Source organism: Acomys minous (assembly GCF_964271855.1).
Source record: "Acomys minous genome assembly, chromosome: 16".
In the NCBI taxonomy this organism is placed as follows: domain Eukaryota; kingdom Metazoa; phylum Chordata; class Mammalia; order Rodentia; family Muridae; genus Acomys; species Acomys minous.
Genome location: NC_140498.1, coordinates 90,747,081 through 90,770,775, shown reverse-complemented (window position 1 = coordinate 90,770,775; position 23,695 = coordinate 90,747,081). Strand labels below are relative to the sequence as shown.

The window sequence follows — 23,695 nt, the reverse complement described above, 5'->3', positions numbered from 1 at the left end:
CTCTGCGGAATCCTGGATTTCCCTGGGCATCACTGCCTACTGCCCTCCAGTCAGCCAGCTCGCCTGACCCGCTTAGTCCCCATCGCTGTGGGAGCTGCCACGTGTTTTCTGAGTTACTGCTTGCTTCCCAGTGCCCTCTGTGGTCTGGACCTCCCCTAACTTCACACCTTTCTGCACTGCGATGCAGGATCCTGATCCTGTATCCAGGCCTTTGCCCTACAGGTGCTGAGAGATGTGTGCTTGGCTTCACTTCCTTGTGGTGACAGCCCTCTTCCTGCAGTCCCCTTTGCCCTTTAGCCCAGGGCTTGCTTCTGTGCTGGTCCCCCACCCTGTACAGAGCTCACCGTGGCGTGGCGGTCTCACACCCCTTCTGTGTCACGAATATTCATTGCATTTCTTTGCTTTTGTTTTTTGTTTGTTTTTTGTTTTCTTTTTTAAATTCGAGGAACAGCCTAGCCATCTTCTGAGTGCTAAGTGCCCAGCCCTTGTTAAGTAGGTTTATATGTTCTCCACAGCTCCCAGTACCTAGTGGAGAGATGTGCTAATTGTGTGAAGGTCTGCTCTTGTCTCAAAGGAAGTGGGAAATCTTGTAACCAAATGGAAAAGGTCATAGCCATCCTCTTGTCTGCTTTTATGCTTACTAGAGCTGAGAGTTAGGCCCTCTTTTGAGGTATTTATTATTTTTTGTTTGTTTGAGGCCGAGTCTCACTATGTAGCCCTGGCTGGCCACAAACACAGAGAAAGGCTTAGGATGCCCCCGGTTATGCCGGCAGGTGTGGATAACAGTTGAGGGTGCAGGTTTGAGTTCTTTGGAAAACCTATTCTGGAAAGTAACTTTTGGAAAGATGGTCAGTGTGGGTGCACCTGACACCATGAGCCTAGGACTCCCTGAGGCCACCAAGCCCAGAAGGAGCAGCCTGCCCTTCCTCTGCCTTTGCTTCCTGAGCACTGGGATTAAAGGTATACACCATCACACCAGTTTCTACTTATTTAATGGTTCAGAACAGTGAGACAGTCTTTGTTTCCTGTAGGTATATATGAAAAATACTTGTTTTGCATTTTCAAGTACAAGGTTATAGTTTCACAGTCCACCTAGATCACTAGGTAGGCAGTGGAAGCCACTGAGTGGCTGAGCACAGCCACCCTTGGGCAGCACAAGCCCTGGAGCTTAGGCTGGGTCTCCCGTTGCCAGCTCCTTGGAGTATGGAGCAACAAGATTCTGGGCTAGCCTCTTGAATTTAAAGGTAACTGGAAGGCTTTCAGGTAAAAATGTTCTGCAAGCAAATAATTGCTTAGGCATGACATGAGATTGACTGAGGCTCAGGCAAGTGATGAAACTGTGGCCCTGCTCTGGGCGGCTAACAGGGCTCCTTCTCTTGCCTGAGGGGGGCGTGCCCTCTTCACCTGTGAGAGTAGGGTTGGTTGGAATGGTCTGTCTGTTATTCCTGCTTTCAGCATGGCTGAGAGGACTTGACTTGCAATAATTCTTTCCAGTGCTTGAGTTTGGACTCACACAGCAGTGAGGAGGAGAGAAGCGGCCTGAGGGCTTTCTTGTGGCATTTGGTTCTCTGTGTAATTGGATGTGGGAGCACACATGGTCTGCTTTCTGAGTCATGACCTCCAAAAGAAGTGGTTTGTTTTGTTTTCCTAAATGGTATCTGAAGTGCTTTGCGGTGACCGTGTTTGATCCTCCCCCTCACTGTTGGCGCAAGGCCTGGCAGCCAGGATGGGAGCTGGTTCAGTGTGCAGTGTGCCAAGTCACAGCCCCAGGGGCTGGCTCAGTAAGGCCCTTCTATCAGTCAGGTAGAAAGGAACGCTGACTCTGCGCTTGCCACCCACAGGTGCCGTATACATTGACCAGTACTGCAACCCCCTCTCCGACATCAGCCTCAGAGATATCCAGGCCCAGATCCACAGCATCGTGGAGCTTGTGTGCAAAACCCTCCGTGGCATCAACAGCCGCCATCCCAGCCTGACCTTCAGGGCGGGTGTGTAACTGCTTTGGATGAGCTGGGCTACAGTGGCCCTGCGGGTGGTTACCTGAATGATGTGATCACCACCCTGCCTCCGACCCCGCTCACTGCATGTTTGCGGTGTGCCTTGTGCCTTGCTTGTGTTTGGGGTGTGAGTGTTGGGGTGTGCTTGCTCATGCTTGTGACCCAGAGATCTCTGTGCTGCAGGCGAGTCCTCCATGATAATGGAGATAGAGCTCCAGAGCCAAGTGCTGGACGCCATCAACTATGTCCTGTATGACCAGCTGAAGTTCAAAGGCAACCGCATGGACTACTACAACGCCTTGAACCTCTACATGCACCAGGTGAGTGCGGCTGCAGTGAGAGGGGACATGAGATTTCCTCCCATAGCCGTGGGGTGTCTGTGTGCTTACCATGCAGGCGCCCTTCATTGCCTAAACCTGCAAGTGTGCACACACACGGGATTCAGGTAGTGTTGGGGCATGTAGGATCTGGGCCCTTACCTACTCCACGTGTGTGTGTGTGTGTGTGTGTGTGTGTGTGTGTGTGTGTGTGTGTGTAGGCATGTCCTTCAGGGTCATCTCTGACGGGCTAGCCATTTCTTGCTGGCGAGTGCTGTTGTCTTTCCGTGTCTCAGTGAAGTCCGTTTTTCCTGTAGCATGGGGATAGCATTGTGGGTTAGACCTGCTACAGGACGGCAAGCCCTTTGGCAAGGAGTGGGCATTTCTAGGGCTCCGTTTGCTCAGTTTATCATTATGAGTGTTGAACTGCACAAGCCTTCCTCCATTGGCCTGGAATCCTCTGTCCCAGCTTGTTAGCTGTACACCTTTAATGTCCATTTTCTTGTCTGTCCTATTCTCTGTAACTTTTTCTGTTTGCAGTGTCATATCATACACTTCTTTACATGCTTTCTTTCTGGTAGGAGGAGGCTGCCAGGTTGCCTGCAGAGAGCCTGGCAGTGAGCCAGTCCAGGTTCACAGGCTGTGTGGTCTGTACGCTCAGTACAGTCTCACTGGGTGAAAGGGCACAGGCAGCTGAAGACTTGAGGGTGGCTGTGCACTCCGTGCCAGCAGAGCTGTGTGGGTATGGAGTATGCCAGTTACGGTCCTTTGCCTATTTTGAGATAGGCTCTCACTCATAGCCCAGGCTGGTCTTGAGCTCCCTGTGCTCCTGCCTCAGCCTCCCAGGTGCTAGGACTACAGGCCTGGACCATAGAAGCTAGCTTCTGTGGTTCCATGTCACAGGGTAATACTGTTTTTGAAATATTTTTAAACTTTCAAAATTCAGGGATGTGTGTGATTGCTAAGTGGTGGAATGCGTGCTCAGTGTGCACAAGGCTCCAGGTTCCATGCCAGGCCCTGCAAAAACAAAAGGCAAAAGCAAGAAATGGGTGTGGGGTGGCACACAGCTGCAGACCAGCACCTGGAGCCTGAGGGGCATGGTGGTCAGTTTGAGGCCAGCCTGGACAGTCGGTTCTCTTGGGGTGGCCGTGAGAAGACAGCCAGCGGGCTAGCTTTGGTCCTTGACCTGGATGCGGCTCTGGAAGGCAGCGTGGGATGATGGCGTGGCAGTGGGCCAGCCCCTGGCCCTCCTGAACCTGCAATTTTCCTCCCTCAGGTGTTGACCCGCAGAACAGGGATCCCCATCAGCATGTCTCTGCTCTACTTGACCATCGCCCGGCAGCTGGGGGTGCCCCTGGAGCCTGTCAACTTCCCAAGCCACTTCCTGCTCAGGTGGTGCCAAGGCGCAGAAGGGTGAGCCGTCTCTGCCAGGTTTTTTTTTTTAAAGAGGGAATTGACTTTTTTATTTTTAAAAAAGCCTTATTTTATTTATTACATATACAGTGTTCTGCCTGCATGTATGCCTGCACAAATCTCATTATAGATGGTTGTGAGCCATCATGTGGTTGCTGGGAATTGAACTCAGTACCTCTGAGAGAGCAGACAGTGCTCTTTTAAGTGCCGAGCCATCTCTCCAGCCCATCTCTGCCATGTTTAATGGGTGCTGAGGAGTCGGTTCTGGCATTACAATCAGAGTTACCAAGCAAGCGTCTGCTTCTGAGGAACGTGTTGGGATTCTGGTGTGATGCTGTGCTGTTGTAACAGTGGCCTTGGGTGGGGAACGATAAACACTCCTCCGGATGGTTTTCTGTCTCTCACATGGGCACGTGAATCTACATTATCTCAAAAGTGTAACTTTAAAAAAAACAGGTTTCCTGGCTCTCAAGGTCCCATAGTGTGAAGATCAGTCCCATCAAAGGGTTCGTCTCTTTTCCACTCTGACACAAAACATCTTCCCCCTCCCAGCTTGTGAGAGGGGAGGAGCAAGGTGGGCAGCTTGCGGCCTGGCTGAGGAGTGCTGTGTTCTGGAATCAACCTGTCCTTTTGCTCCCCGGCTTCTAAGGAGTCTCCATGTAGGGAGAAACTCATTCCTGGTGCCCTGTCCTGGAGAGTGGGTTGTGCAGTCCCTGAGCTTTGGTGCCAGGCAGGGCTAGCATTTTCTGTAAATGCTCACTTGAAGAGTCTAAGGACAACCCCCATATGCATGTGCGTGACCTGCATTCGCCCGCTTAGTCTCTCTAGTCCCGCTCTCCTGCTCTGTGGGAAGAAGCACAGCTGGATTCCATGTGCCTGCCTTTAAGAAGACATTCCACCAGGCCTGAAGCCCCGTCCTCGCCCGTGACTTTCGGTTTGCTCTAGGCTGTCATTATTTTCCAAATGTGTGGTCCTCACAGTGCATTGGTAGGTTATGTCTGGAATCTGGATATCTACTTCCCGTTACCCTTTAATAAGAAAAATGTTTTGTTTTGGTTTTTTTAGCCCATCCTCCTCCCCTCCCCTCCTTGTGTGTGTGTAAGATACTCATGTGACATCCACTAAGGGCCCTGCACAATCATCTGAGCATTTCTGGCTTGTTTCATTTCTACCACAAGGTCTCACTATGCTACCCAGGCTGACCTGGAACTTGGCATCCTCCTCCTTCAGCCTCTCACCCTGACTGCTAGTGCTGGGGTCCAGCCCTGGGGTGAGGGTCAGGGCCTGAGGAAGGGTGGATGCGGAGCAGTGAGGGAGGAACGAGTCAGGCGGGAGATCGGGAGGGGCTTGCAGCCTGACTGACTGGCAGTCCCAGTGCCTCTTTCTTTATACAGAACTCAGTAGGCAGGGTTAGGTGCTTGTTGTTCCAAAACATAGAACACACCATTTTTGTGCCCGGACACGTGCTTTAACATCCGCTTGGTCCTAAGTTTAGTCATCATTGATAAACCGTAACAGAACAGAGTTATCTTTTACAGTCACTTTCCCTCATCAACCCATAACCCAACTTTTAACAATACTGAAGTTTCAAGGGCATATTTTGTCAAAGCAAGACAGCCTGTTCTCAGGTTGGTGGCTCGTGCAGTTTCAAGGGCACAAGATAGAAAGAAGATCTCCTGAGCCAGCCTGGCAGATTGTTATGTCCCAAGCAGTGTATTATCAACTTTTAATATAGTCAGAATGCAAATTGTCATAGGCCCAGGAAAAGTCTGCAGGCCAAATATGCTCCATTATTATTTAGTTTTTGCCATAATACAGTGTTTCTATTTTATATATTTGTATAATTTACTTCTGTGTCTAATCTTGGTATTTGTTGTTGTTGTTGTTCCTGTTGTTCCTTGGTTGTACGACACCACAGTGGTCCTGTGTATGAGTTAACTTTTTCTAAGAAAGGAAGGTCTTAATAGTTTATTCTTTATCATTTATAAGTTTACTTTGTTTTGATTATCTTGTTCCTAAGTAAGGAACATCCAGGGGCAGATGTGCCAAGATTATCTTTGAGTCAGAGCCTCAGAAGGAGGCCTCTGGCGTAATTATTGGAGTCACAGCCTCCATAGCATAAGGAAGACTTCAAGTGGGACCAGATAAGGATAGCGCCCTAAAAGCGGGAGGGGTAGTACATCAGGACATTGCTGGAGAAGCTCAGAAGCAGTGCTCCGGGGAGGGGGTGTAAATGATTCCATCAATCCAATATCCCCAAGTTGTAAAAATAATAAAAGCTCCTTAAGCATGCGACATGTAGAGATCAAGGCCAAAAAGTAGGGGACAGCAATTGCATCACTAGACTCAGCTGTGTTGGAGCTTTGTCAGACAGCTGTGCTGGCTTTATTACTTCCGCTGTTCCATTACATGTGGCTGTGACATGCTAGTATTACAGGGCCAAGCTCGGACAGTGCAATAATTTGTTAGTACCACTAGGCAGCCTGATAGCCTGTCTGCTTTGGAGGCTGAGACAGAGGGATCACTGCCCTAGCAGGGGGGCAGAAACAAACCCAGAGAACTGGAGAAGACAGAGGCTCCAGGGTCCATGCTGGCGTGCACACAGGCCTTATTAGCAGCTGGAGTCTACCCTCCCTGCTGTGCCCTGGCAGCACAGGGCACCCTTGCCCAGACCTTCAGAGTGCTGTCATCATTCTTAGCTTTTGCTCTTCTGCAGGTTGTCAGTTCCTTAGGAGTCCTATGTGGAGGGCACTAGGAGCCTGGGCTACTGTCTAGCCAAGAAACAAAAATTCTCCTTGGATATTGATTGGAGCTAGAAACTGCTTCTGGTTTGTCCTGGCACTAGTATAACGGTCCTGCAGCTTCCTGTCTATAACTGTGGTTTGAAATTGTTCATTTGTTCACACGGTCTGTTGGGGTCATCCTGAGCTACTGAGCATTTTGTCTCTCTAGCTGTGGCTGGGAACTGTATATAGGGCTGGCCCTCAGCACCTGGCTGGATCAGACTTCAGTGCGGATGGTTTGTGGCTCTGGCTTTTGTGACTGTGATCACAGAGTCTGAACAGTGCTGCTTTGTTTCCTCTAGCTCAGTGCGCTGGCTTTGTGCTCTGTTGACTACAAAGCAGAAACAGACAGCGGATACCCTTCCCTGGGGATGACTTTTGAGGGTTTTGTTGTTTTTGTTTTTTAACTCTGTGTGTGTGCGCGTGCACGCACACATAGAAATCAGAGGACAGCTTGTGGGAAATTTTTTTTTTTTTTCCTTCTATTATTTGGGTCCCAGGGATTGAATTTAGGACCTTGGACTTGGCAGCTAGCCGGCACCTTTACCACTGCGCCATCTTTCCAGCCCGGGGATCGCTTCTTCACGGAGTGCTAAGCTCTCTGCCTGGGCTGACACCTCTTATTGGTGTCATCAAAACTGTCTTCTGCATTGTGTGTTTGCTTGTGGTAGTCCTTTGTTGTTTGTTTTTACTATTGAGACAGTGCCTTACTCTGTAGCCCTAGCTTGCCTGGAACTTGCAATATAGATCAAACAGGCCCAAAATCAGACACATCCGCCTGCCTCTGCCCTGGGATTCAAGTCATGTGCTATTTAGAGTTTTTTTCAAAATATATTTTTTATTATCTGTACATGTTTTTCACTTTTAGTCTACATAGCTGTTTGGGTTTTTGTTTGGGGGACTTGATTTTTTTGTGTGTGCTATAGATTGAACCCTGTCTTACCACTGAGGTTCATGTATCCGCAGAACTGAGCTCCTGTGTTCATGGCACACCGAGTCCAGGGAAGTTTTTAAAGCACCTTGGCACTTAGCCACATGCACGTTTTGTCAGTGTGTTCTACATCCTGATGACTGCTTGTAGGAAGTTCTGGCCTCACAGCAAATGCCAACAAGTTCTGTGCTTTTTCAGAACATTTATGTAAGTCTCAAGTCTTTGCCAGAAGTGCGCTAAGAACGCAACTCAGGAAAGAACTCCGACTGAGATAGCAGCCAAAGAGAATGTTGTGTGATTGTAGTGGGCACAGGATCAGGATTGCTCAAAAGAAGCTATCCCCACGCAGAGCCGTGAGTGTGTGTGAGTGTGTGTGAGCGTGTGCGAGCAGATCCCGGGTCATTGCTCACCACAGCCGGGGCCTTGATGGTGTGTGGGGGGGAACAGTGAAGTACTGCTCTGACCTCCACCTCTGCCTGGAGCTCCATCCAGGGTTTTATTTCTGACTTGTTGGCTCTTCTTGGGCAGGGCAACCCTGGACATCTTTGACTACATCTACATAGATGCTTTTGGGAAGGGCAAGCAGCTGACGGTGAAGGAGTGTGAGTACCTGATTGGCCAGCACGTGACGGCAGCGCTCTACGGCGTGGTGAACGTGAAGAAGGTCCTGCAGCGCATGGTGGGCAACCTGCTGAGCCTGGGCAAGAGGTGAGGGCCGCGCCACTGTGCGCAGTGGGGCTTCTCACACTGCTCTCCACAGGGTGGCCTTCCAGCTCTGCTCCCCACAGTCTGCCTTCCAGGGTTTCGAGTTGCAGCAAGAAGCTTATGCAATGAGCTGGCCTGTGCTAACTGTGACATCAGCTGTGTTTTTGTCCATGTGAAGTAGCCGCCCTCCGATGTTTGCAATGGACCTAACTGCTCAGACACCAGATGCTTTCTACAGAAGTCAGAGTGTCTTACAGTGGCACAGATGGTGTCCTGCTGTCTAGGTGCTGCAACCTCTGACCTTACACCTCCTATAAGAGAACAGAGCCTGAGGTTAATTTTGTCCATAGTTCTAGGAAATCAGTCTTGGGAAATCACTGCAAGTGGTGTGTGGCACTCAGTTCCTGATGCCTAACAGCACTCAGTTAATAGACTGTTTCTGGAGCAGTGTCAGTTGGTGGCACAGTTGAGCAGACTGCAGAGGGGGCTACCCTCTGTCTGCATGCATATGAAGCTTGTCCACTCTCTAGCCCCAGCACCAGAGCAGACACTTATTACAAGTCCTGACCCCTAATTGACAGATCTACCCAGAACTCACTCTTTTTTTTTTTTTAAGATTTATTTATTTATTATGTGTACAGTGTCTGCAGGCCAGAAGAGGGCACCAGATCTCATTATAGATGGTTCTGAACCACCATGTGGTTGCTGGGAGTTGAACTCAGGACCTTTGGAAGAGCAGCCAGTGCACTCTGCAGCCCCCGGGCTCACTCTCAATGGTGCGAGCTCTGCAAGTTTGGGCACCCTGGGTGGCAGTCCTCTGCTCTTCAGATCTCTGGGTCTGCATTTGTTGCTGGGGTGACTTGTTTCATGAGGGCAGCTGTTAATGTGGTACGGGAGTTATGTTCAGGATGGGTTCTGCTGAGAGCTTCGCAGTGTGGAACAGAGGAATGTGGGCGTCAAAAGCCTGGGAGTGTGCACTTCACTGGGAACACACAGGCTGAGCTGAAGTGTCTTCTCTCCCCAGGGAAGGCATTGACCAGTCCTACCAGCTCCTCAGAGACTCCTTGGACCTGTATCTGGCTATGTACCCAGACCAGGTGCAGCTCCTGCTCCTGCAGGCCAGACTCTACTTCCACCTGGGCATCTGGCCAGAGAAGGTAATTATCTTACTTTGATGCTTGGCCCTTGCTTTAGAGAGGAAAGCTGTAGCTCAGGCCAAGGCTGTTGCAAGGTCATCCTCCTCTTAACAAGGGAGGAAGTTCAGATTTGCCTAGTCTCCCACTCCCCTGACCCACTAACTCAATGTCTTTCTGTCTTCTAAGAAGTGTTGGTTCTACCACCGGGAATGGCTGTTGGCTTGGTGCCTCATCTCTGAGCACTGGACACAAAGCCTCTATCTGTTCTACACTCACTCAGTGCCACCCTTGGTGCCTTTCTAGAGTCACCTGACTCAGCAAGGAGAGGCAAGGCATGTGCTCACTGCTGGCTTCCTGCAGCTGTTGGACATGGGAAGACCTGGCTAAGGCCAGCTGAGGCTTCTTACTGTGCCAGCTGAGGGCTTTGGATTTGCTCATGCCTTAACCCCACATCTGGCAGTCAGTGCTGCGCGCAGGGAGGCCCCTGTGGATCCCAGAGCTCGCTTTGGGCCCGCTGCGTGCACTTTTGTCATAGCCCATTCCCATCCTGCCCTTGGTCTGGAAAGAGGCCATCAGTTCTTTTTGTTTGTTTAGAACAGTCTGCAGAGGGCATTTGATTCTAGCTCTCATAGAAGACTTGGAGTTCAGTTCCCAGCATGCACATGGCAACTCTGAGCCATCTGTAACTCTTGCTCCAGGGGATCTGGCCCTGACACCCATCCCCCATACCTACCTAGCATAATTAGAAATAAAATCTTATAACAATTTTTATTTTTAAAAGAATGTAAATGCCCTCATAAGTGACTCTGTACTGGGTCATCAGTTCATGGCTTTAAAGATGTTCAGTGGGACAGACATGGGCAACCCTGATTCTGTAACTTAAGAAAAGATGTCCTCAAACTATGGCACCAGCCAAGGACAATACATGCAATAAACTTCGAACCCCTACCCAGATCTACCCAGTGGACAGGACATTCTTCACAGTTGAGTGGAGAGTGGGGTCTGACTTTCACACCAACTCTGATGCCCCATATTTGACCACGTCCCCCTGGATGGGGAGGCCTGGTGGCACCCAAAGGAAGGATAGCAGGCTACCAAGAAGAGACTTGATACCCTATAAGCATATACAGGGGAAGAGGTCCCCTCAGTCACAGTCATGGGGAAGGGAGTAAGGGGAAAATGGGAGGGAGGGAGGAATGGGAGGATACAAGGAATGGGATAACAATGAGATGTAATATGAATAAATTAATAAAATATATTTTTTAAAAAAGAAAAAAGAAAAGATGTCATGCATGGGCACATAGCCACATGCACTGGAAGTGTTTACCCTGGGACCTGTCACTGCCTTAGCAGCCCAGGCTTTTTAGTCCTTTGAGTTTGTTCGGCCAGTTGTGTTTTGAGGGATTTCAGGATCACTTGGGAAGGAGAGAGCAGAGATCCCTGTCCTGAGCTGTCCCAGTTGAGTGGCAGGTGCAGGCACGGGAGTGGGGCCTCCTGGGCCTCTGTGCTTGGAATCCTAAGTGCTGCCTTGGAGTCTACAAGTGACTCTCATCATCCACTCTGGGGGGTCCCCTGGGTGTTCCCTCACAGCATCACTCAGACCAGTCAGTCTCCCCTTTCTTGTGGCTTGTGCTGCCAGGTCGAGCATCTGGACACAGTGCTTTCATTCTGAGCTGGGCCCTTCCCTTTAGTTCTTGGTGGCCAGCTTAGGAAAACAACACCCCAAGACCATGTGAGCAGTGCTTCTGGGCCCAGTCATTAGACATGGCTGCTCTCCAGAGGAGGTCAAAGGGTGGGCCATCCCAGAGGGCAGAGGGGCAGGGGGGTGCTGCCTGGAGAAGGCAGCCTGCCAGAGGCCTGGGGAGAGGGGTGCATGGATGTGTAGGTGTGTAGGATGAGAGGAGGCTGATAGCAGTCTGTGGGGCGTGGGCCTTGTTTGTTAGAAAGGACCTGTTCCCAAGCAGGAAGCCGACAGGTTGCCTGACTTTCCACTGTCTGTTCTGTGGAGTCAGGGTGACTTGCGAAGCCTGACCCTCCTGACCACTGTGGCTGGGGTGCGAGAGTAGGACCTGGTGGCCATGCTGGGAAACGTCCCTACTCTTGTTGAAGACCCCCCTCTGTTCTCTCAGCTGTCCTGTGGCACGGCTTGGTTCTTAACAGTTTCTGGGTGCTGAAAAGCAAGAAGTCACCTCTGCAGTGCTCTGAGCCCACCCAGGTGTCGCTGTCTCCAAGGAGAAGCCAGCTGCACTTAGTGCCACCAAAGCCACGGTAGACTGTGACCCATATGGCTTCTCTGCAGTGTGGGAAGCGTCCTCCTCCCTTCCTGGATTGAAACACTGAGCAGTCCTATCAGCCCCACTGGGCCTGCCTGTGGCCACCACCCATCTACTCCCTGCCTGCTGACCTCACACTGTGTCCACTGTGTGCTAACTGCCCACCTTTGTTCCTGTTCTCTCCCCCAAAACATGAGCTGGCACTCCCAGCCCTCTCCCAGGTCCGTCTGGCCAGCAGCCCTTCTGTTGCTGTTGCAAGGCCAGGAGGTGGCCTTGGCCTTTCTCCTGCTTCTCTGCTGCTCTGCCTGCCACATGCCCTCTGGTTCCCAGGCTCCTCTGGTCTCCTGTCTGGTGTCTCCATGCCAGGCTGTACACATGGATGCTCTCTAGGCTTTCTCTACCCTGTGTACTGTCCCAGGGCCTCCCTTCAGTGCCTTTGTTACACCTCAACATCCCTGCTTGGCCTCATTGTCCTGTATGCAGTGGTCAGGGTCGCAACAGGATAGACTGGTCCCTGGGTGGCTCCCAGGTGTGTGTGGTCCTGCCCCACCTCCTGCCCATCTTTGTCGTCTGGTGCTGTTGTGTCTGCCATGCCCGTGCTGCAGCTCCCTCTGCTGACCCCGCAGCTCCATTGCTATCCCAACCTCCTTCCACACTGGAACAGGTTCTTCTAGGAGGGGGATACACTGTGCTCCCCACCAGCATTCTCTGCTCATAGCGCGTGACAGCTAGCCAGAGACGCTCCTATTGGGGAATAACTGGGTGACTGTAGTTCCCTTGGACTTTGCATCATAGGCCAACATGCTAGCCTAGAAGTGGGTGCCTAAGGCATGGGCTGTTAGGGCTGGGAGGAAATGCCACGACAGGGTGTGTAGAGTGAGCCCAGGACCACCTATGGCACGCAGCATTCTGCGACCTTTGTCAAGGGCTCCTGCCACGTTCAACTGCGGCTCCAACAGACAGATAAGTAAGGGGAAGCAAGAGCTCAGTGAGGCTTAGTGACAGGCAGGGCTCGTGCCCACAGGTCAGCAGATGGGCCGGTTTGGAGCTGCCGTCTGCAGGAGCCTGGCCACAGCCATCTGTGCTGCTGTGTGTCCAGAGGAGGAACGTATAAATGAGCATGCTGAGCAGGAGTGCCTCCTCCCAGTCCCTGAGCCTTGGGGGCTTTGTTTGGTTTTGATCAGGGTGGGACGGGGTTGTTGTTATAGTCTGTAGCCCACAGTGGTTCTCTGGGTCTTATGTCCCCTTGCTGGGCTTAGAGCTGGAAGTCACCATGTCCAGCCGAGGCCTATAGCATTGGTTGGGCACATGATGCCCACTGTTAACACTGTCTTCTGAACACACCAGGTCCAGGTCACAGGTACTTCTCCATGTCCCCTCGCCCTCAACCTCACACACCCATGCAAGGAGCCAAAACCTCCTGTCTTATAGTCTGAGTGCAGGCCACCTTTGTGCCTGAAGAGCCTATGTCTGCCTGTGTTGCAGGTCTGTTGGGTGGCCTCTGGGAAGGAAACGCAGTTATTAATAGCCAAGGCTCTGTGGATCTGGTGCTCAGTGTGGCTGGAAGTAACAAAAGCGAAGCAGCTGGTTGGCAGGTCTGGGCCTAGCGTGGAAGTTGCCTGGCCCACTGAGCTCAGCAGACTGGAAGATGGGCTTGTCAGAGACTGGTGTGTGCTCCAGTATGCATGAAGCCAGACTCCTGAGTGGAGGTGTTGTACATAGCAGACAGACCATGTGGGGTTGGCCGTGCTCCCGCTGCCAGCCTCAGCTCTGCAGAGGTGGCCATTTAAATGCTGCTGACTGGAAGCTTGCTAAACCTGGCTCCGACCAACATCAGCTTAAGAGAGGCTTGTCCAGCTCTGTCAAGGGTCTTTATGCCTTGGATAAGGGGGTCTTGGAATTTTCCCCTCTTAATGCAAAAATGACAAGTTAGGATAGTTTCTGTATTTTGAAAAACAAACAAGCAAGCTGGAGAGATGGCTCAGAGGTTAAGAGCACTGGCTGCTGCTCTTCCAGAGGTCCTGAGTTCAATTCCCAGCAACCATATGGTGGTTCACAACCACCTGTAATGAGATCTGGTGCCCTCTTCTGGTGGGCAGGCACACATGGCAGGTGAAACACTACATATGTTATAAATAAATAAAGCAAACAAGCAAACAAAAACAAGTCAGCATTCCTCCTCTCCTCCACTAACCAAGAGTGTTTGGCCCTTTAAGGATCCTGGTTCACAGTGGCGTGCTGCCACCTGTCTCTGTTAGACTACACGGGTAGGTGTCGATCCCACGCTTCGGAAAAGAAAAGGCCTGGCGAAAATATTATCTCCTAGTCTTTCTGTCTTGTCTTGAAGGTGCTTGACATCCTCCAGCACATCCAGACCCTCGACCCGGGGCAGCACGGGGCGGTGGGCTACCTAGTGCAGCACACGCTCGAGCACATTGAGCGCAAGAAGGAGGAGGTGGGCGTGGAGGTGAAGCTGCGCTCCGAGGAGAAGCACAGAGATGTCTGCTACTCCATCGGGCTCGTTATGAAGCACAAGAGGTGAGCGGCTGCCCTAGGCCTCCATGGCTGTCCACAGGCTGCCAGGGCCACGGCCACACCCTGGCACCTCAGGTCACTTCATCCAGCACCCAACCTGCACCCTGCTGCTGACTGGGAGCTGGGGTGTCTCTCGTGGACACTGGCTGCACTAAGAGTTTGTGTAGGTTGGGGTTGAGCCTAGGGACTGAGCTCCATCCTCGCGCCTGACCCTTCCGCTTGTCCCTTCTCCCCTGACATCTTCGTGACCCGGCTGTCCTGGCCTGTAGTTCTACACACGTCTGCTTACCAGGCCGAGTTTAACTCCAGAGGGGTGGTGTAGGTTCATGTCCCATGAGCAGCCTAGGAGCTGTGAGTTACTGTCCCCTCAAGAAGCAGGTGGCACTTGGTCTTCAGGACTCCCTCAGTGGCAAAGGCAGTTCTCTGACCACACAGTCTTCCCCTACCCCCTCTGTGTGAGGATAGGCTGCGAAGGCTTCCCTGCTAGGGGCTACGACTTCCATTCATTTAGTGAATTCTTTCTTCTGGGTGCTCTTATGGAAATTTCCAAACATTTAAGAGTGGAGAGGAGGGCACAGGAGGCAGCAGAAGCTCCCAGCGTCCCTGCCTCAGCAGCGAAGCCCGCCCCCCTCCTCAGGTCTGGACCAGTGAAGCTAATGCTGTGCACATTCACCATGTCCACCTTCTGTGGGGATGAGGTGGGGGTGGGGGCCGGGGGGAGGGCGGGATGGGGAGGGCTCTACTCCTCACGTTCCTTTCCCTGTATCTCCCAAGGGCAGTAAGCAGCTCCCTAGCCTCCTTCCAAAGCTGGGTGGGTTGCAGAATTTTTTGCATGGTTGTTTGCTTAGGATCCGTTGTTCTCTTGGCTTTAGTGTCATCTGTTTCCTTCCTTCATAGACTCAAGTCACACAGATATTTAGTTAGTTGTGCCTCTGGGGTCCACTTTTCTCAAAAGTTTTTTTCTTAAGCCAGGCATGGTAGTGCTCATCTTTAATCCCAGTACTCAGAGGGCAGAGACAGGCTAATCTCTTGAGTTTGAGGCCAGCAAGAGCTACATAGTGAGAAACTGTCTAGAAAAAAGAACAAAGGTTATTCTTTTCCATGTGGTGTTTTGTTGCTAGCAAGAGGGTTTGTAAAGAGGAACAAGATATCCTGAAAAGTTACTTGATGTGGGGTAAAAGCAGGTACTGAGGAAAGGACATGAGAGGACCCCAGCTAGGCTCTCCTGGTTATCCTGCAGCTCTGAGGCTGCCCAGGAACTCACTGTATGTCTTCTCCTGCCCCACAGGTATGGCTACAACTGTGTGATATATGGCTGGGACCCCACCTGCATGATGGGGCACGAGTGGATCCGAAACATGAACGTACACAGCCTGCCTCACGGCCACCATCAGCCCTTCTACAATGTGCTGGTGGAGGATGGCTCCTGCAGATATGCAGCCCAAGGTAAGGCGCTAGCTGGACCTCCACCAGCCCCTGGCTGGCCGTGCTGCCATGCTGTGGGCAGAGCTCGCCAGTGTTCATGGGTCCTCACTGTAGTGCAGCTTTCCCAATGTCCACAGTAGCTTCTATTAATACTGCCTAAGGTTGCCCTCATGTGGCCACAGGTGGAAACTGCATTCCCTAGCACAGTCCCCGTGTGTTTGGAGACCCAGGAAGTCCTAAGGCTGGGATAGACAGAGCTAAAGAGTCAGCAAAGGCTGTAGTGTGGGCCTCCCTCTGTCCCTGTGCCTCTTGGCTTTCATTTGTTTAATATTCCCGACCAGGACGGTGCTCAGTGATTTTATTAACAAGAGGGAGCATGAATACTGACTGGAGCTGGTGGAAGCCACCCCCACTTTACCCTGCCCAAAAGGACGTGGAGCTAGGAGCTTGGTGATGGACTCTGGCTTGAACCATTAGAGGGTCTCACGAGAGGTAAAAATGCCTGGAGGACTGAGCTGGGCAAGGTGGTGCACGCCTTTAATCCCAGCACTCTGGGAGGCAGAGGCAGGTAGATCGCTGGGAGTTCGAGGCCAGCCTGGTCTACAAAATGAGTACAGGATAGCCAGAGCTGTTACACAGAGAAACCTTGTCTAAAAAACAAACAAATAAAAACAAAAAACTGAGGGCTGAAGGCAGGGATTGTTCCCACATGAGTGATCATGACCCATCTGAGGCCAGGAGTACCCCTGCAGTACATCTGCAGGCACCTTGCCACCATGGGTTCCTAGGAAAGGTCCCTGGGTGTCCTGGAGGCCCCCGCAGTGCAGTCTTCAGCCTTTGAAGCTGAGTCCAGTGGAAACTGAAACTCCATCATTGAAAGTCACAGCAATGTAAAATGGCCAGGCTTTGCTAGAAGACATTCTGTTACCAGCCATGGCTGTGGCTGTGGCAGTGCCAGGTGCAGCACTTGTCCATTCTACACAGAGTAGGTATGAGCATCTTTAAATAGGGTGTTGAGATTTCTAGAAACAGTTCACTTAGTTTGTTGGCTTGATGCACTTTGTAAAACAAGCCCTCAGCTTTGGGTGTTTGAGTAGGTCCTGCTGAAGCCAGGAGTTAGCAGTCACGGTGTTGAACAACTCAAAGAAAAAGCAAAGTGTGTGGCCCATTGACCCACTGGTGTGGGGAGCGACTGGGGTTACGTTGGCTTTTGCCGGTTCCTGGTGACCCTCCTGTTGGCCACAGGACCATGGTGTCTCCTGAGGGTAGCAAGGGACTCCTCCACAGCCACACACACGCATTTACTCACCTTCCTGGGCCAGCTCCTGTCTCTGGTACCTTGAGAAGGCTTTGTTGACGTGCTGGACTTCCAGCCTAGGCTCTGCTCCATGATGTAAATTGTCTCCTGTGTGTTTCCCTGAACTGCTGCTCACCCTGCCTGCCCCTGCAGGTGCACCCCACATGCTGCTCACCCTGCCTGCCCCTGCAGGTGCACCCCACATGCTGCTCACCCTGCCTGCCCCTGCAGGTGCACCCCACATGCTGCCTCATTCACCACCGATCTCTGTTTCATCATGGATAGAGATGGGGCTTTTTTTTTTTTTTTTTGCCAACATTTGAAGAAAGGAACATTTTTAGGACCCTGCCTCATGGGGCACTAGAGCTGCAGGGGCATACCTACACCACATGGTGAGTGGCACATGTTCCATGGGCATACTCACTGCCTGGTGTCACAAGGCAGCCCTGCACAGCTTAGCAGTCCCCAGTCACGTGGTTCCTGCTGTGCGTTGCTCCCTTGCAAAGCCTTTCGTTTGAGGAGGGCTTCTGACTCCATCTTGGTCTCCTGCGCCAGGACTTGGATGGTGATGATGTTGTTGATGTTGTTGATGCTGTTGTTGTTTTCTTTTAAAGCGTCCAGGCCCTGGTTGCCTTGGGATTGTCTGACCTTCTGGCTTGGTTCACTGCCTCTTTACCTACGTTTTATGTGTGACCCAGCAGTGAAGTCTGAGGCCTGACTGCATGGGTGTCACTACCCCATCAGGCTGCCTCACCCTAGGTGATGCTGAGTTCAACTATAGGAAGTCCATGGTCATACAGTGTCCTGTGAACATCGCTCCCCAGAGACCTGTGACACTGCAGTTAACTAGCAATTGGTCCACGGCTGACACAGGAGTGCTGTAGCTTGTAGAGTGTCTGCTGCACCTGCTTTTCCCTGCTACCTCCCTCCCTCCCTCCCACCTCCTGCTCCCTACCAGAGTCTTGACTTTCTTTCTTTCTTTCTTTCTTTCTTTCTTTCTTTCTTTCTTTCTTTCTTTCTTTCTTCTTTGTTGTTTTGTTTTGTTTTCAAGTTAGGTTTCTCTGTGTAGCCTTGACTGTCCTGGACTTGCCTTATAGACCAGGCTGGCCTTGAACTCACAGTGATCCACCTGCCTCTGCCTCCCTGAGTTCTGGGATTAAAGGTGTGTACCACCATGCCCAGCTAGAATCTTGATTCTTACTTAAGTGTGTTTTGATCTCTAGGGACAGTTTGATGCTCATAGCCCATAGCCATAGGATAGAGGCCTTGACAAGCTAGATTTTTAATTTTTTGAGAGTGTGTGTGTGTGTGTGTGTGTGTGTGTGTGTGTACCAGGAATAGAGGGATATATGTGTTCCAGGCATGTGTTGGAGGTCAGAGGCAACTCTATGGAGTTGGTTCTACATAAAGTCTCTCTTTATGTAGGACACAGGGATCAAACTTGGGTCCTCAGGTTTGAGCCAGCTCAAAGGTCTGAGAAACTATGTTTTTTGTTGTTTGTTTGTTTGTTTTGTTTCTTTTGTTTTGGTTCTCGAGGCGAGACAAGGTTTCTCTGTATAGCCTTGACTGTTCTGGACTCACTTTGTAGACCAGGCTGGCCTCCAACTCACAGCGATCTGCCTGCCTCTGCCTCCCGAGTGCTGGGATTAAAGGCATGCGCCACCACGCCTGGCTGAAGCTACGTTTTTAAGAGACTTATTTTGCTTTTAGTTATGTGTAAGTGTGTGTATGCGAGTGCAGCGCCTGCAGAGGCCAGAGGCACTGGGTCCTCAGGAACTGGAGTGATGGGTGAGTTGTCCACACAGATGCTGGAACTAGACTGGGGTCCTCTTGAGCAGAAGTACTGGGGCATTCAGTGGCCATGAGCTACATTTTTTAAGCTACCGCCTTAGATTTCCCTTCAGACATCTCTGAGCTAATTTATTTTTATTGTGTGTTACTTCTCTGGATCTAATTGTCAGTGACTCTAGTTCCCTGAGTAGAGGCCGTTAGCAAAGCCGTCAGTCCCCACCCTTCACAGGGCACTGACGCATGTGTCCACTAAAGCATGTGTGGCATCTTTGAACAAACTCAGAATTCCCGGGTCTTGTGTGTGACTCCCTTCTCCCACTAGGGGGAGCGCGCCACAGCACTTTGTTGGCTCCTGTAGCTTACTTCATGGCTGGTGCTGAGGTGCCATGGGAGATGGCATGTGCTGGGAATGCTTCTCTCAGAAGGCTGGGGATGCTTCATCAGTTAACAGAATGTTCTTGGTGTGGGTTTGAACACACGAGCCCTAGGTGGATGGCAGCTCTCCTTCTAGAATGTGTCTCATCCTATGCTGCTCTTCCTACCCCAGGCCCACACAGTCGGCTCCTGCTGCCACTTGTGCCAGGGTGAGGACCCCTGAGGTGGGGGTGAGGGGTCATTTCATGCGGCCATCTGGCCTTCTCTTGTTTAGATTCTATTTGGTGAGGTGGGCATGGACTGTGGTGTGGATGAAGAAATGAGAGGGCAACGTGTGGAAGTCAGTCCTCACCGCCTCGTGGGTCCTGGGGGCCAAATTGAGGTCTTCAGGTTGGTGACAGGTGCCTTTGCCCACTGAGCCACCATAGTGGCCTGGCATTGTCTTTCGAATGGTAGCGCCCTCAAGCATTCTCTCTTCCTGGTGGCTCCACCGTGACCCCTTGACTAGGGACACAGCCACACTTAGTACCAGGCCCTGTGTGGTCCCTGTTGAAGCAGTGAAATATAAATCTCTAGAATGCTGAGCATCAGGTAAAGCCGATGCACATAAATGCTTAGTGTGCGTTTGTTATAGATAGCACCGGGAGTGAGTACCAAACCGCAGGGTGTGCGGGACGCACCAAGGGTAAAGAACACATTGTACTGGTTCCCTGCAAGAGGTGGGTGACGTGCCAGGTGCCCACGAAGGACTCAAGGTGCCGTTTCTGAGTGAGTGTCCGTGGAGCTAGAGAAAGTAACTGATGTGACATTAAATAAGCGAATTCTAAATGTTTGTGGTTCTTAGCGTACATGACTTCAGGGCGTAGCAGGTGATGTGAGATGCACCAACCCCTTCAGGCTCTTCTCTCCTGGACGCGCTTGGTTAGTCTCTGTGGCCTCTGCACTGGGAGGCAGGAGGGGCATGAGTTTGAAGCCAGCCTGAGTATCTTAGTCTCAAAGCAAACGTTAGCGCTGCCTGGGGTGCAGCTTGAGTGTAGAGCGCAAGCCCCCATGTGCCAGACCCTGAGTTAGGTTCCCCGGCGCCACAGAACAGACTGTGTTTTTGTCTCCTCTTCCGCTTCACGACAGGCTGAGGGCCGCAGGCCGGGCACTGAGTGCTGCTGGAGGTGGCCTCCAGGCGTCCCAGAGCGGTCTGTTAGCTCCCAGGTCCTGCCTGCTGTTGTTGCCTGCTCACCCAGGAGATGTGGCCCCAAGTGAGAGAGCTCTGGTGGAGAAGGGTGGCTGTGTGGCAGGGGCTCCTCTCTGTGGACAGGCGTGGATGCTACCTACAGCCAAGTGAGAGGGTGGTTCTGACACTAGCCGCAGGCAGAATGTGCAGCTGAGGATCGCCTGCCCATCTCCAGCTGTTTGCCAAGCCAGGCAGGGGGTGCAGAGAGTACCCAAGAGGCACCACTGAGGTCTTGGAGCCAAACATCCAGGAAGTGGATCTGCGTCCCCATTCCTCCCTCCCCGCAGTGGCCACCTCTGCCTTTTCCTCTGGCATCCCTGTAATACCAAAACACGTTTTTTGTTTGGTTGGTTTTGATTTTTTGAGACAGGGTATCTCTGTGTAGCCTTGGCTGCCCTAGACTCACTTTGTAGACCAGGCTGACCTAAAACACTCACAGCGGTTCACCTGCCTCTGCCTCCTGAGTGCTGGGATTAAAGGCATGGCCCACCACGTCCCGCCCTTACCAGAATATCTTGGTGGTAACTTTTGCTCTGTTTCAAAAGCACCCTGGAAGGCATGGCAAAGAGCCCCTGCGGAAAGTGAAGTGCTAACAGCAGTGTCTGGGGCCTCTTTGTCAACAGAAAACCTGGAATACAACGTGGAGCCTCAGGAAATCTCACACCCAGATGTGGGGCGCTACTTCTCAGAGTTCACAGGCACGCACTACATCCCAAATGCAGAGCTGGAGATCCGCTACCCTGAGGACCTGGAGTTTGTGTACGAGACAGTGCAGAACATTTACAGTGCCAAGGAGGATGCAGCCGAGTAGACTCAGGGGATGCTGCATCTTTGCTGCTGCTGCTACCTTCTGGGGGAGCAGGATTCCTGAAGGACGAGTGCTGGTCCCCTGGAGTCAGCACAGGACAGCCACCTCACCAGCAGCCCTGGCTGCCTCCCCAGTTTAGATGGCGTGTGCTCCTCCAGCCACAGAGACAGCGTTGCTCTCCGCTACACTAGTGAATCAGTTGAAAGGCACCGTGTCCAGTGGCATGGCTCGTCTGCTTGTCCCGTGGTGACAGTGTGTGACATTCTGTCCTCATGAGGTCTCACCGTCTACACTCTGTTCTTTCGTCCCCTTCCTATCCCTGTCTCCATCTCCATTGTGTCTGCGGTTTCCCCGCGCTTCCTGCTCGCTCTGGCACACAGCGCCCTGGGTCAGGACCGCCTGCCCTTTGCCTTGAGGTTGGTTGTGCTCAGATGGAGGCCTGGAGACGGGAGGCAGCATGGTTAGGTTTTTTTTTTTTTTGGTTGGTTTTTGTTTTTGTTTTTTTTAAATACATGAAACACAGATTTCAAGTGTCCCCCCCCCCCTTTTGTTTTTTTATTTAAATTGGAAGAGCGACCTCTTCTCCCTTCTCTCCGGCTGGGTCTGTGCACAGTTGTGCCCGTTGTGAGCCTCTGTCATATTACGCAGCCACGGCCCTTCCGAGTGAAGTTCTCCCCGTTCATCAGCTGCTCCTCTAAGATGACTACTCCTGTTGAACCCTGGGAAGCCACTGCAGTGTTGTGCGTGAGTCTTAAGTCGCTCGTGGTCCCGTTTCGGTGCTGAGGCCTGCAGATTTGGATGAATATTAAAACTTGTACCTCCTGGTCCCCGAAGACCAAGAGAAGGGGTGTGTGCTCTTTGGGTCAGGGGACTGAACTGCAGAAGCCTAGCCAGGGCAAACAGGCTCCATGCCCCGTCACCCCTTAGAGTCACGTCTACACCCTCGTTTTGAGCGAGATGGGCTTGTGGGGAAAGACATGCATGCTTTGGGCTTGAAGCTGCCAGTCTGAAGGCTCCAAGGCACTGGCTCCAGGTTGAGGTCTAGCCTCGGGTCACCTGTAGCTTCTTTCTGCCTGATACTGTTCCTGAGTGTGACGGGACCGAGCCTGTAGCAAATCTAGCAAGTACACCTGGTTCTCAGGCGAGCTGCCCCGTAGGTAGTAGGTACTTATCCATTGGGCCAACGGCCCTCCAATGGCCCTCCTGCCCTGCGTTGAAAATGCCGCTGCTCTAGTGAATGGGGCTTTAGGAGGCTGCCGCCGCCGCCGCCGCGCCTGCCTGCCTTCTGCATGTGTATCCACACGCCACTCCAAATGACCACGCGCTCCTCGATCGCCCTTCACCACCCCAAGATGGCCAAGGGAGACCGTATGGCAGTCTCTAGAAGGATGGGAGGCCTGGGGCTCTTGCAGCCCCTAGGCTCTTGTCCTGTCAGAGCCAGTCAGGCGGGTTTGAACTCAAATTTAGAAATCTGGCCATTCAGAGCATCTGCCTGAGGCTAGGAGCTCTTACACCTCCTCGATGAGAGGCGAGCAAGAGTTACCCCACACTGGTTCACAGTCCACCCAGTGCGAAGCAGCCACAGAGCATGCTGGGAGACTCCACTGCTAGGTTTCTGCTTTGATTCCCCTTTTTTCCATAGAGAACCGTCAAAGCTGAGAAAGATGGCTTCCCTCCCTGACCTGACTGTAAATATGTACCTAGACTGTTTTTAAATGTGTTTCTTCACGAAGGCTTCGTTTGGCTGAGGGAGCCTATATCACCCGTGTAAGTTGGTATTTGGGCACTTTATATTTTTCTAAAAATGTGTTTTGGATCCTGTACTCTAATAAATCATAAGTTTCTTTTTAAAAATTTTTCCAAAAGTTTTCTCCATTTTCAAAAGCCCTGTTATAAAAAGTAGAGCTTTCACAATGTTAAAATACTAAAATTTGGTTATAGCAACTTCTAATGAACGCCAAGGGTTTTTTTTTTTATTTAATTTTATTTTTTTGTACAACAACTAATAAATGAACTTACCAAGAGAAACCACACCAGTGGCCTGCCCACTTTCATTCAGTAGCAAGAGAGGAGAAAGCAAGGTCTCTCTTGAACAAAGTGAAAATAAAGGAAAGGCAAGCCTAGGGTTTTTTTGCTTTTTTAACATTCGACAAGTGTCTTGCTAAGTGTAGGCTCTCTGGACCCTGGTGACGGCTGGAAGACGTGTCCGGCTGTCAGATGAGCGCTCCTCTGGTCTGCCAGCCGAGAACTGCATATTCATTCAAGGAGGTGGCGTGTGTTGTCACTGTGGCTTGCTAGCTGCAGTCCACTCAGGGATGCCATGCTGTGGACACAGATGGGCCTGCAGCTTGCTAGACAGAGAGGCCACACGGCAGGACCTGTTCCCTCAGCAGGACCCCACATGCTGAGATTTACACCCTTCCAGGCCCAGCGTCTGCAGCCACACTCAGAAGTGGACTCAGAGGGACCAGAGATGTCCAAGGCTGGTCCATCCCTGTCACCCAAGTTTGCCAGGGCCTTGTTTTCCAGCTTGGAGTGCCATTGTGGTCTCAGTTAATGTGTGTTGCACTGGCTGCTTAAGCTCGCGTTTGGAAGTGTTTCCTCCTCCTCGCCATCTTAAACAACCAGGCAAGCGGCAGGTCAGTTTCCTAGAAAATAAGAGCTGCTTGTTTGCTTTAGTC

General features: G+C 51.6%; 1 protein-coding gene across 2 annotated transcripts in view; it reads left to right on the top strand.

The window, feature by feature from the left end:
- FBXO21 (F-box protein 21) overlaps nt 1–23,047 on the top strand; it is a 33,716-nt gene extending 10,669 nt beyond the window's left edge. Inside the window, exons 5-12 of one of the 2 annotated variants that reach the window (XM_084761704.1) lie at nt 1,842–1,988; nt 2,181–2,317; nt 3,591–3,727; nt 7,970–8,149; nt 9,171–9,303; nt 13,882–14,093; nt 15,379–15,536; nt 20,830–23,047. In XM_084761704.1, coding sequence (XP_084617830.1) covers nt 1,842–1,988; nt 2,181–2,317; nt 3,591–3,727; nt 7,970–8,149; nt 9,171–9,303; nt 13,882–14,093; nt 15,379–15,536; nt 20,830–21,017 — 1,292 coding nt within the window. In that variant the 3' untranslated portion in view covers nt 21,018–23,047. The remainder of the gene's footprint in view (nt 1–1,841; nt 1,989–2,180; nt 2,318–3,590; nt 3,728–7,969; nt 8,150–9,170; nt 9,304–13,881; nt 14,094–15,378; nt 15,537–20,829) is intronic. The other variant, XM_084761705.1, reaches the window with a different exon arrangement.
- Nucleotides 23,048–23,695: the final 648 nt, after the last annotated feature.